The sequence below is a fragment of the Thamnophis sirtalis genome, unplaced genomic scaffold, assembly GCF_051295495.1.
Source record: "Thamnophis sirtalis isolate CommonGarterSnake01/CBP01778 unplaced genomic scaffold, rThaSir2_p1.2 scaffold_2, whole genome shotgun sequence".
NCBI lineage: Eukaryota > Metazoa > Chordata > Lepidosauria > Squamata > Natricidae > Thamnophis > Thamnophis sirtalis.
This window is the reverse complement of record NW_028261382.1, coordinates 3,377,580-3,390,599: the sequence shown is the minus strand read 5'-3', so window position 1 is coordinate 3,390,599 and position 13,020 is coordinate 3,377,580. Positions and strand designations below refer to the sequence as shown.

Sequence of the window (13,020 nt, the reverse complement as noted above, 5' to 3'; positions counted from 1 at the left end):
TGCTTCCCTCTCTCCCTTCCTCTCCTTCCTTCCCTTCTACCCTCTCCTTGCTTCCTTCCCTCTCTCCTTCCTTTCCTTCCTCCCTCTCCTTCCTTCTTACCCTCTCTCCCTCTCCTTCCCATACCAATGTGCTTTTTTTATCACCTTTTAGAGCCAGACCAAAGCAAAACAGTCCAGAGACTCTGCCAACGAAGCAGGTAACGTTTTAAGCGCCAATGAAAACAAGACCTACTCTAAGAGAGACTCGCCTTGGGCATCTCTTAGATGGAATCTTCCCAGACCTCCATTTTTACCTGCAAAGCTCCAAGAACCGAAGAGTTGAATAAACCATAAATTCAATTGTCCCCTTCATTAAAAACAGAGTAAAAAAATAAGGGCTGACTTGCCATTCCGACATTTTGGAGGAATCTTCTCCAGTTAAAAGCTCTTCTTATTTCACGATATTTTTTTTAACCAATGAACCGCAGAATAGGTTCGTTTTTATCAATGAACTGCAAAACACTTTAACACCTCTGTGATTGCACTGCTTTGCTGTTTCTCACGCAGAAAGAGTGTACAAACAGAACATCGAGACCCTAGACCAGACGAGGACCATGTGGGAACAAGAACACGTTAGTACTTGCGAGGTACGAAGCAGTTGTGTTCAATCAGCAGAGAATTGATATGGTTTTTGCCTTGATCACGGCGAGATGCTATTGGAGGTCTCTTGCCTCTCACCCAAAGGTGGGCGGTGAGGCACACTCAACATGGTTCCTCTCGCACAACCAAGAGATGACCAGCTTGTTCAACCAAGTATTTGCTTATGAGATGTGGCCAATAGTTGGCTTCCATCCAAATTCTTTTCCTTGCTAGGGATCAGCCATGTTAAGGTATAGAATGTTCTATGGAGGTTGGCTTTAAGGCTGAGATTCCCAAACTCTGCGGGATGATACAGCAGTACTTGGCATCTCTTGGACACCATGCAAATTACAAGCTTGGAGGCGCCACGAAAAGCTAAAAGGATACCAGGCGTGCCAAGAACGGAGAAAGTTTGGAAACTTCTGGTTTAGGATCTATGGAGATCCTCAGTCATCCAGGCCACGGATGTCCCAAAGATGCTTTTTCAAAAGGCAACTGGACTTGGTTTTTCCTTCAAGATGTTTCGCTTCTCATCCAAGAAGTTGCTTCTTCAGAACCGAAGAAGCTTCTTGGATGAAAAATGAAACCTCTTGAAGGAAAAATATCATTTTTGAAAAACAAACAAACCACCTGACTTGTGTGATTCCAAGAGTTGTGCTTGAGAGAGCATTTATTTCACTAAATATATCAGTTTCACTAAGTATATTTAGATTTAGATTTATTTTATTTGTATGCTGCCCTTCTCCGGGAGGGACTCGCCGTGACCCGTCAAAAGCGCGGACGACAAACGCGCGATCGACAAAATCGCGCCTTTGACGTCATCACAGCGCGACGAAAAAGATCGAAAAATTCAAATAAAAATTAATAAAAATTAAATTAAAGCAAGCCGATTCACATAAAGGTAAGGGTTAGGTTTAGGTTTAGGGTTAGGTTAAGGGTTAGGGTTAACTTTAGAGCGTTAGCGTTAGCTTAAGGGTTAGCGTTAGGTTTTTCGTTACTTTAACGGTTAGGTTTAGGGTTAGGTTTAGGGTTAGGTTAAGAGTTAGGTTTAGGGTTAGGTTTGGGGGGCTTAGGGTAAGGTTTTCGCTTTATTTTTACATTTTTTCGAACTTTTTCGTCGCGCTGTGATGATGTCACAGCGCGCTTTTGTCGAGCGCGATTTTGTCCTACGCGCTTTTGTGGTGGAACCGGGACTCGCGGCGGCGAACAACTCAAAGGGGGAAAAGGAGAACATAAAACACAATACAAATAGTTAAAATAGCCAAGAATCACACAACCACACAGGTCGAGCGGGGAGGGGAACTCATCAACCCCAGGCCTGCCGGCAAAGCCAGCTTTTGACGGCTTTTCGGAAGGCCTGGAGAGAGGTGAGGGTCCGAATCTCCGCGGGGAGTTCGTTCCAAAGGGCCGGAGCTGCCACAGAGAAGGCCCTCCCCCGGGTAGTAGCCAGGTGGCATTGGCTGGTAGACGGAACCCGGAGGAGGCCGACCCTGTGAGATCTAACGGGTCTGTGGGAGGTAATTGGCAGCAGGCGGTCTCTCAAGTACCCAGGTCCAATACCATGAAGGGCTTTATAAGTTACGACTAGCACTTTGAAGCGTATCCGGAGACTGATCGGTAGCCAGTGCAGCTCGCGGAGGATAGGTGTAAGTTCAATCCTCAACCATCATCAGCCCGTTGTACGAAACTGGCCGGTTTTGGTCTATAAACCATGGTTTGTTTGTTTTTTTGGCTTAGCTCGGTGTGTTGATTCTTTACTGCGATTGTATATTGTGACAGGATCCACCATTGATCTTTATTTGTATTGAACTAGGCTTTCCAGCTTCAGGAATGCGACCGGATCACTATCCTACGGAATTCTCTCTGGGTTCATTGCAATCAACTCTCCATGCAGTGCGTGAAAGACGATGAGGTAGGAGGAAGGCCAGGGGAGGTAAACCACCCGTTAACAACAGTTCCACTAGAGCAGTGTTTCTCAACCTTGGCCACTTGAAGATGTCTGGACTTCAACTCCCAGAATTCCCCAGCCAGCATTCGCTGGCTGGGGAATTCTGGGAGTTGAAGTCCAGACATCTTCAAGTGGCCAAGGTTGAGAAACACTGCACTAGAGGATTTGCTTTCAAAGCAATAAGCAAGAGCTCCTTTCAAACAAATCGCCTTTTTTTTCTTTTCTTGTCGAAGCTTTATGAGGAGGTCCGGGTGAGCCTGGAAAACTGCGACGTGGAGTCCGATATGAACTTCTTCGTTCAGAATAAGATGACGGGAACGGAAGCACCAGGTCTGCCGTTTTCTTAATTGTATCTCGAAGAGGGAATGACCTCGGGAAAAACAACAAAGAGGACTAGGGCAGGGGCCTGCAACCTTACAACACTCAAAGAGCCATTTGGACCCCCCTTCCCACAGAAAACACCCCAATAATCTAACCGATCACCTCCCATAGACCGATTAGATCACACAGGTTAGGTCTCCTCCGGATCCCATCTGCCAGCCAATGTCGGCTGGCGACTCCCCGGGGGGAGAGCCTTCTCTGTCGCAGCTCCAGCCCTCTGGAACGATCTCCCCGTGGAGATCCGGACCCTTACTACCCTCCCAGCCTTCCGCAAAGCCGTTAAATCCTGGCTGCTCCAGCAGGCTGGGGGGCTCTCGAAATATCCAGCCCCTCGGAAATTGTGACTGTTGTATATTTTAATATGTTGTTTTGTGTATTACCCCCCCTCCCTTGTTTTATTGTAAGCTGCCCGGAGTCCCTCGGGAGTGGGCGGCATACAAAATCAATAAAACTATAAACTAAACTAAACTAACAACCGGTGGGACTGCGTGGGCGTGGCCAACTCGGCGTCACTCACTCCTACCCGGTCACATGACACCCCCCAGCCACGCCTACCCAGACCGTCATTAGGGCAGAGAACCGGTTATTAAATTATTTGCCCCTCCTGGCTCCGCCTCACCCCTCCCCTCCCAGCCACCTCTTGGCGCGTCTTCCGCAGCAGAGAGATGAAAGGAAGGAGCCCCAACAGAGGGATAAAAGAGCCACATGCGGCTCCGGAGCCAGTTTGCCGACCCCTGGTCTAGGGGAAACTTTGGCTTATAGAAGATCTCTTTTGAGTCGAGCCTCCCCTAACCTTGGGGTGACTATCTTTGGCTGTGAATTTTGGGAGAGGGAGAAGGACACCCAGACTCAAAACCATCTTTTAAGAGGGTGGAAAAACATACCCCCGATTAAATGGGGAGGTTTTTAAAGAAAATAAGGTAGACTAACGGCCACGAGAATGATTCATTCTTGGCTGCCATGAGATTTCTGGGGGTGGAAAATCACTGATGGCGTTACCTAGCTGGGTCGTGAAACATCTGCAAGAAAATCACCAAGCACAGAGAGCACCAAGCCCCTCCCCTCCCCCAAAGTCACATTTTCCTACTCCTCCTTGTTTCTGAAACAGTTGCCATTGGATACGAGAATTATTACGAGAGAACCGGACCGGCGAAAAACTCCAGCAGCCCAACACCCCAGAGTTGTGGAATGATGAAAAGGTAAAATTATCATTATGATGGCTTTTTTTAGAATCATCAATGGGTGGAACTTTTGTTTTACCATTTGAATTTTCCACCAATTGCCAGAAGCTGCCAGAGAGTAGCTGTTTCCCTTCCTTGAATGAGGACCAAGAAAGATTTCCAACACATGAGCTAAATTAAGAAGAAAAGGGCAAAGAGGGGACTTCCATTGCGGATCTTCTGAAGTGGTGTTTGGCCAGCTGCTTGTAGAGAATGTTTTATTTATGGCCGCTGTTCTCTAAAATAGCCCTGAGGGGCACTTACCAGAAATAAGTTATCCAAACACCGACAATGCGTGTTACAATAGCTTCAACGAGGAAGGGGTTAAAAAGATGGTCTCAAAATGCTGTTTTTTGTGTGTGTGTGTGTATTTGTGTTGCAATGCACATTAAAAAAAAGGTGTTCTGACCCAATCTTCCTTAAAAAGCAAGAAGCAACTCTTGGTCCCTGCAAAACCCCTTTTGATTTACACGGCTGTGAATTCCTTTCATTCACCGTCAGCCAGGCTTAGCAAAGAAGTCTTTCAGAGGAATGTTTATCAACACGAACCTTATCTCGTTTGGAGAGCTGCCAAATAGTTAGTTTCCAAACGCAGGGCAAGGCAAAACTTGGCACAGAGTCTCTTATAGTCACAAACAGAACTTTCCACTCTTGACACGACCGACGGAACAAATTGTTTCCTGCAAAAGCCCCCTCCCCATTCGCTCCTCTTTTGTTTCCTATGGGAGGGGCCAATCACCTCCAAAGTGTGGCTTTACTCCTAAGTCGACTCTGCTTTCTTGGTTGTTCTTGTCTTCTGGCAGCTCTGCGTATGCGCACACTGGGAACAGGCTCCAGCTGTTCCTCTGCCTCACTGTTGTCTAGCTCCCTCTCTGCTTCCGACGCAGAGCCCTCGTCTGAGCTTCCCTCGGCCTCCAGGACTGGCCCATGTTCCTCCCTAATGTCCTCACTGTCCGACTCTGCTGCCAGCGTTGCTGGCCACAACACAGGGCTTTGATCACCTGTTTAGGGCTGCCAGCTTGGCTGGTTTTGGTCTCCCTTGTCCCAAATCTTGTCCTTCAGAGTGAAGTTGAAAATGGAGAAACAGAGGAAGAGGCGTCATTGAAAGGCTCATGGCAGATTTCCTCTTGATCCACAGGTTCTCCCACTTGCTGCATGGCAGTACACGGAATGCTCCAGATAACAATATTTCCACGATAACCCCAACTGGTAGGTAGGATGGCTTTTCCGGGGACAAAGGCAGTCATCTCTTAAGTCCGAGTGTCCTTGGGTTAAATCAGGCTCTGCTATCAAGTGTTCCTACGGCCAGGATGGCAAACCGATGGCAACCTTTTCTGGTTGTGGCCACGTGATTATTGCGGGCACCAGAAAATGGCCTGAAAACAGCACAAAAAAAAAAGGTCCAAAAACAGGCCGGTTTTGAGGCTGGCTTGGGGCTATTTTGGGGCCATATTCAGGCTGTTTTTCGAGCTGTTTTTGGAAAACTGCTCAAAAAATGGCCTGAAAATTCCCCCAAAATGGCCAAAACAGGCATGCTGGTCTGGGTTTCCGGCACTGCAGCGCGCGCACATAGCAATAGCAGTTAGACTTATATACCGCTTCATAGGGCTTTCAGCCCTCTCTAAGCGGTTTACAGAGTCAGCCTCTTGCCCCCAACAATCCTCATTTTACCCATCTCGGAAGGATGGAAGGCTGAGTCAACCTTGAGCCGGTGAGATTAGAACCGCTGAACTGCAGCTAACAGTCAGCTGAAGTGGCCTGCAGTACTGCACCCTAACCACTGCGCCACCTCGCAGTTTGGGTACTCTGTGTCAAAAAAGGTTTGCCATCGCTGTCCTAAGGGATTGAGTGTTGCTGTGGGAACTTCCAAAAGTTCCTCTTTTTTTTTTTGCCTTTCAAGTTGGACTAATCCTATTTCCCCAAATTTCTGGAAACTACATAAAAACACCCTATCGACGGACCAATTTTCAGGAAACAACAGAGCAGAAAAGTCTTAGGATGGAAATTGTAAATCTGGTTTTGGGGAAAGGAAGGCAGAATTCGATTCGCCTGAAAACAGGCCTCTAGTCTTTCAAAAACACTTTTTAAAAATTTAAGTCTTTTTCTTTTTTAAACTCCCCAAAGTACCATGTTTCCCTGAAAATAAGACAGGGACTTATTTTCTTTTGACACCCCCCCGAAATAAGCACTTGGTCTTATTTTTTGGGGGGGGGTTCTTAATATTTTCGAGGTGCTGCAGGAGGCGGTGAGTTTGATCACCTTATGGCTCCTGCTATGTTGCAATGTTTTCAAGGAGGGCTTATTTTAGCACACGTGCTCAAAAGCCCAATTGGGCTTATTATCTGGGGGTGTCTTATTTTTTTTGGGGGGGGGAAAACAGGGTAGCAGCTGGTGAAATTTTTAGCAACAGAAATTATTCCTTTGTACTAGGAATGTAGGGTGGCATCACCTTGACAGTAACAGACGGATTGTAGAAATAGGAATGGTGTTAATACATTCTCTGTCCAACTGGAAAAAAAGATTTTAAAAACTTTGGAACTTGGGTAAAATCTTTTGCCTCTTTCAGACATTAATTCCACTTTTTATTTTTTTTGGAGGGGGCGTAGCTGAGCAAAGGACGGACGGCGTCTATGCAGCAATCCGTGTGGCTGAGGCCAACGCTTCTATGGACCATGATTACAGAGCTCTTTATGACTACGAAGCCCAGGTAAGCATCAAACCCCCGCTTAGGACAGAGTAACTCTCAGGGATCATCATCCTACATTCCTCTTCTTTTTTTAATGACCCCATAATCCCTTGCGGGGTGGAGTCGGGGCAACTGAATGGAGCTGAGTATTTAGTGGCCGGATGCTCATCCTGTTGCCAATGCGGAGTTTCGTTCGGCAGATATATTCTCGTTGTGCCGAGAGAGAAAAATATTTCTAAGTTACTCTGAAGGTATCATCATTCTAAGTTAACCCAAAGACTCCAAATTAGCTTGATTTTTATATCAACTTACAACTATTCACTTAACGACGGTTCTTAGTTATAACGGCCCGTAAAACAAGTGACTTAGGACTGTTTTTCACACTTGCAACCATTTTTCACACTTATGCAACATTCCCATGGTCACGTGAACAAAATTCAGGCACACTTGACAACTGACTCACGCTTACGACGTGTGCAGCGTCCCGGGGTCATGCGGTCCCCTCTTGTGACCTTCTGGCAAGTAAAGTCAGTGGGGAAAGCCTGATTAACTCAACCACTGTTGCTAGCTTAACAACTGCAATGGTTTCACTTAACAACTGTGGCAAGGAAAGTCATAAAATGGGGCAAAACTAACTTAACTGTCTCCCTTAGCCATGGCAATTTTGAGTCCTAAATCAAGGAATATCTGCATGCTTATTCCATCTTAATTCCATCTTACGGGACTAGATTCCCCCCACTCCCCAATTTCTTTCCATTATTCCTTTTCCAGAATGAGGATGAGCTGGACATGCAAGCGGGTGATATCGTCAACATCATTGAAGCGGGCGAAGACGGCTGGTGGACCGTAGAACTGGACGGGCAACAAGGATTTGTGCCGGGCTCCTATCTGGAGAAACTTTGACCGGAGGAAAACTTCCCAGTGCTACATTTTTAATTTTTTACCAGCTAGAAACCTCTTTTTTAAAAATAAAATAAAATAAAATCAAGTTTTACTCTTTGCAGATGGCAAAGAGCTACAATTATACTCTTTATTTTAACATAAACGCCACCCTGTCTTTTTATTTAGAGCCGAGGTGGCGCAGTGGTTAGAGTGCAGTACTGCAGGCCACTTCAGCTGACTGCAGTTCTGCAGTTCGGCTGTTCAAATCTCACCAGGCTCAGGGTTGACTCAGCCTTCCATCCTTCCGAGGTTGGTGAAATGAGGACCCAGACTCTTTGTGGGGGCAATAGGCTGACTCTGTAAACCTCTTAGAGAGGGCTGAAAGCCCTATGAAGCGGTATATAAGTCTAACTGCTATTGCTATTATTTTTTTTAAAGGACAATTATCTCGCTCGAAAGATGTATGATCGCAAAGGTCCTTTTTGCCTTGCTAAATTCAGGTACCCTTCCGATCTCATCCATGTTTAGGTAGCGGTTTTCTATTTTGCAAAAACTGTCTTTGCCGTTCTCCATTGACGTGGGTGGAGACAGAAACACAGTGGACTTTATAATAAACCATTGATTAAAGTGCTTTTTTTTTTTTTTTTTTGAAATGGTTAGTTCTCAATTCCAGAAACGATGCTTTCATTTCTTTCTTGCTATGGGCGAAACTGCAACTATCCTTTCTCTAGCCTTGCAAGTTTTGAGTCAGGGTGGAGGAGGAGGTGTGTGTGTGTGTGTGGGGAATGTGCCCTAAACGCTACCATCTCCAATTCTCAGCTATTCATTGGAAAAGCATCTGCAATTGTTTGAGTAGTGCACGTAGACATCAACATTTGAAGTTTTAGCAGTAGAGAAATCTGACCCGAATCGAGAAAAGGAAGTTCCCCAAAAAATAAATAAATAACAAGATCTCTCCAGAGAGTCCTTTCATTGCATTAAAGCTAAAGGTTCCCCTTGCACGTATGTGCTAGTCGTTCCTGGCTCTAGGGGGCAGTGCTCATCTCCGTTTCAAATATTTTCATTGTATTAAATATTGTCAAAACCTTTCATGATGTTTCAATTTGAACACACCAGTGGGCAGAAATGATGGCAGTTGTTCATTTTCTGTATTACACCTTATTATTTATCTGCTGCAACCTGTAACTGCAGTGACCATTTATGACCCCCCCAAACACCCGGTTCCTAACTGCCTATATCGGGGGTGTCCAAAGTTGGCAACTTTTAAGATTTGTAGACTTCAACTCCCAGAATTCCCCAGGCAGTCAAGATTGGAGACCCTTTGCCCAATGACTGCTAGTTTTCATTGAAACTGTTGTAAACATCAGTCATGGGACCATAAGATAAAGGCAAAGATTCCCCTTGCACATATGTGCCAGTCGTTCCCGACTCTAGGGGGCGGTGCTCATGTCCGTTTCCGAGCCACAGAGCCAGCGCTGTCTGAAGACGTCTCCGTGGTCATGTGGCCGGCATGACTAAACACCAAAGGCGCGCAGAACGCTGTTCCCTTCCCACCAAAGGTGGTTCCTGTTTTTCTACTTGCATTATTTTTATGTGCTTTCGAACTGCTAGGTTGGCAGAAGCTGGGACAAGTCACGGGAGCTCACTCCGTTATGCGGCGCTAGGGATTCGAACTGACCTTTCTGATCGAAAAGCTCAGCGTCTTAGCTAATGAGCCACCACATCCCTCTGTGGGACCATGGGATGCCTGCAAATAGTTGGAAATGACCCACTGCCCCCCAAAATTTGATTACGTGATTCTGGAAGGGGCCCAACTGTCACGACTTTAATTTCTAGTTATAAGTACCTGCTTTCAGGTCAGTTCTAACTTTAAATGGTGGTTACGCAGCCCGTCGTAAATCAAGGACTAACTCTACGAGTCTCATGCAGGGAATTCTGCAGAAAGCACCGTAGTAAGGATGACAGTCTTGTCCTTTTTCCATCCTTGAGCCAGTGTGATTGGCTTTCCTTACAATTTCCACGCTACCGTGTTTCCCTGGAAATAAGAACAGGTTCTTAATTTTCCTTTGGCCCCCGAAATATGCGCCTTGGCCTGATTTTCGGGGAGGTCTTATTATTTTTGAGGTGCAGGAGGCCCCTTAACCTTGGCCAGCGGTCCGGGGATCAGCTGATCCAGAGAGGGCCGGAATTTCTATCTCTGTTTCTGGCGCACTCTTGCCTGCCGCTCCTCTTGGCGGCCGCCGCTAAGGGGCGCGGGAGGTAGGGTTTGTGGGAGTGGCATTCTGCGTCGATGGCAGGTGTGCGGGGAATGTTCCCCTCCTTCCCGCCTCCCCAGGAAATGGCGGGGGAAATGGTTGCGCTTGCGGTTAAATATTTCAGAGGAGGGCTTATTTTAGCGGATGCACTCAAAAGCCCAATTGGGATTATTATCCGGGGAGGTCTTATTTTCAGGGGAAAAGGGTAGTGACTGAGCTTAACAATGACATTCCTTGTTTTATAACGCCACAAGTGTTGATCAGGCAACCAGCTCACCTCCGTTCCGTCTGCACCACTCCATTCCTTCGTGCCAAGAGAGATGCTGGTAAGGGATCCTTTACTGCCAGAAATCAGTAAGAGGGGATGAGTAACTGACTTGAGGGCTCGTGGGAGGAGAGGGGGCTGCCTGAAAACGAGACCTTTGCTTTTGGGGGGGGGGGTGTGTTCTGTCTGGAGCAGCTGCATTCAACCAAGGAAGGATTCGTGCTGCGGGGGGGGGGGGGGGGCTGGGGGAGCCCTAGGCTGGATCTCGTGGGAAAGCGGCAACCTTTAACCCCTCTTCTCTGTTAGTGGTTTTGTCTGGTCATGTGGGCTCAAGAGATGTGGGAATAAAACCGCTGCCTTTCAAGAGAAAAAAGCAGGCACTCCAGATCTCATTGTCAAAAGCAGGAGGGGTTTGCGAAGTCCCAGGGCTCAGCTAAGCCGGGGAAACCAGGGGAGGATGCTTTCAGGGTAGAAAATACTTCCTTCTCTCTGTATCTCTTTTTTCTTTCTTTCTTTCTTTCTCTTTCTTTCTTTCTTTCTCTTCCTCTCTTTCTTTCTTTCTCTCTCTCTCTTTCTTTCTTTTTCTTTCTCTCTTTCTTTCTTTCTCTCTCTTTCTTTCTCTCTCTCTCTTTCTTTCTCTTTCTTACAAACTGCTGGCTTTCTCACTGCAGTGGGTTGCTTTTCGCAGCTCACATCTTTGACCTTGTGATGCAAAACCCAAGGGGAGAACACTACCTACGTAAAACCTTTTAAAATGCTGCGACTCCAGCTCGATCAAAGTCCTAGTCAGCTGCTTATCTTTCGACAGGGACACCAACCAGGGCCGTCTTCTCCCATTTCTATGGAGTTAAAGAGAAAACGCGAGTGAGGAAAAACATGGGAAGGGATGTTAAACATGAGACAATGGGAAAAAGCCTTCCTGGGCATCAGGAGGATTTGGAGGGGGGGCCGTGCTTTAGCCAAAATAGATTCAAAGGTTTTTAAAGGGGGAGGGTCCAGGGTTTTCTTCCGCTGTCCTCAGAAATTAGGGAAGAAAAGCTGCTCTTCCATCTTCTCCATGACCTGACTTTGAGAAGTCTCAATGTTCTCCATTTCCGTGGATGGGATGGGGAATATTTAACGGAGGGATTTCCCACCTGGGCAACTTTTAAGACTGGTGGACTTCAATTCTCAGAATTCTGGGAGGTGAAGTCCACCAATCTTCAGTTCAGTTCAGTTTATTACATTTATATGCCGCCCTTTTCCCCGGAAGGGGACTCAGGGCGGCTCACAACTCAAACCAGGGAAGGGGAATACAGACAAAAGAAATTTAAAAAACAAAGCATCACAATGCATAATTTAAAAACACACAACAGTCATACAATTCGAGACGGGGGCAGAAGCTCTTTAGCCCCAGGCCTGTCGGAACAGCCAGGTTTTAAGGGCCTTGCGGAAGGCCTGGAGGGTGGTGAGGGTTCGAATCTCCACGGGGAGTTCGTTCCAGAGGGTCGGAGCAGCCACAGAGAAGGCTCTCCAGTCTTAAAGTTGCCCAGGTTGGACATCCCTGATCTAATGCTTCAGGTGAGGCTAACGGATGCTGGCCTCCACAGAGCACCTGGGTACAGATCAGGTAACAGGGAATTTAAGAGGGTTAAAGAGCAAGGATGATCAGCTCTGACAATCTGCAGTCTGCTAAAAAAAATATATGCATTCAATATTAGTGGAAATGAGGACAAATAACCTCAATTGACCTTGCCCCCCCTCCCCTCTTGGACTTTTAGTGCAGCCAAGAAAGACCCAGACTTAAAACTCATCCGTATACGTCATTCTACGGTGTATGGAAAACAGTGCGGCACTGGATAAAACTCTCAAAGCCGACGACGATTAAAAAGGTTAACCATGGTTTAGTTTGGGGGAGATGTACAGAAGATTTATTTCATTTGGTTTCCTATTTTCCTATTTACATTTCACTTTATCACGTTCTACTTCGCTACTCTAGGATAACAAGTCACTCGATACAGAAACAGACCCGATATAGTAAAAAATGAAAATTTCCTTAGAGAACAGAAGTGCAAGACATTTACACTCCTGAAAAAGCCAGCTCATATTCATATATATATGAACAAACCTTCTGAATTTTTAGCACGTTATATATGTATGTATGTATGTATGTATGTATGTATGTATGTATGTATGTATGTTTTCTGAGGTTTTCGCAGGTGTTAGTATGTAGGTCTCTAGTTATTCGGGTTTTCTCCCGCGTAAAATTGGAGATGTCTTGGTGACATTTCAACGGTCTCATTCGTCATCTTCTTCTGAAGATGACGAATGAGATTTCGTTGAAACGTCGCCAAGACATCTCCAATTTTACGTGGGAGAAAACCCAAATAACTAGAGACCTACATATACATACATACATACATACATACATACATACATACATACGCTAAAAATTTGGAAAGTTTGTTCATCTGAATTTAAAGAAGTCAAGAGATGCACTTATAGGATTCTAAAATTCTGATTAGTCATTTCGTAGTGTTCTGGATTGGACTTAATGAATGAATATATATATATATATATATATATATATATATATATATATATATATATATATATATATATATATATATATATATATATATATATATATATATATATATATATATATATATTGAAAACAAGACAGAAAACACTGGTGAGAGGCAAGCAGCAGCAGAATTAAACTTCACAAAATTAAGATAAGTGACTTCCCTCGTACAATTCTGACTGGCGATGATGCCACCCAA

General features: G+C 45.6%; 1 protein-coding gene and 1 long non-coding RNA gene across 2 annotated transcripts in view; one reads left to right on the top strand and one right to left on the bottom strand.

Annotated features, from left to right (window-relative positions):
- PSTPIP1 (proline-serine-threonine phosphatase interacting protein 1) overlaps nt 1–8,380 on the top strand; it is a 32,155-nt gene extending 23,775 nt beyond the window's left edge. Inside the window, exons 8-15 of the mRNA XM_087704013.1 lie at nt 152–197; nt 547–626; nt 2,432–2,530; nt 2,800–2,896; nt 4,056–4,146; nt 5,306–5,376; nt 6,765–6,874; nt 7,625–8,380. Of these exons, the coding sequence (XP_087560139.1) occupies nt 152–197; nt 547–626; nt 2,432–2,530; nt 2,800–2,896; nt 4,056–4,146; nt 5,306–5,376; nt 6,765–6,874; nt 7,625–7,756 (726 nt within the window). The 3' untranslated portion in view covers nt 7,757–8,380. The remainder of the gene's footprint in view (nt 1–151; nt 198–546; nt 627–2,431; nt 2,531–2,799; nt 2,897–4,055; nt 4,147–5,305; nt 5,377–6,764; nt 6,875–7,624) is intronic.
- Nucleotides 8,381–10,892: 2,512 nt separating this feature from the next.
- Nucleotides 10,893–12,454, bottom strand: LOC148048428 (uncharacterized). Its single transcript, XR_015695333.1, has 2 exons — nt 11,617–12,454; nt 10,893–11,094 (listed from the first exon to the last, which is right to left on the bottom strand). It is a non-coding gene; the product is annotated as an uncharacterized LOC148048428 (long non-coding RNA).
- Nucleotides 12,455–13,020: the final 566 nt, after the last annotated feature.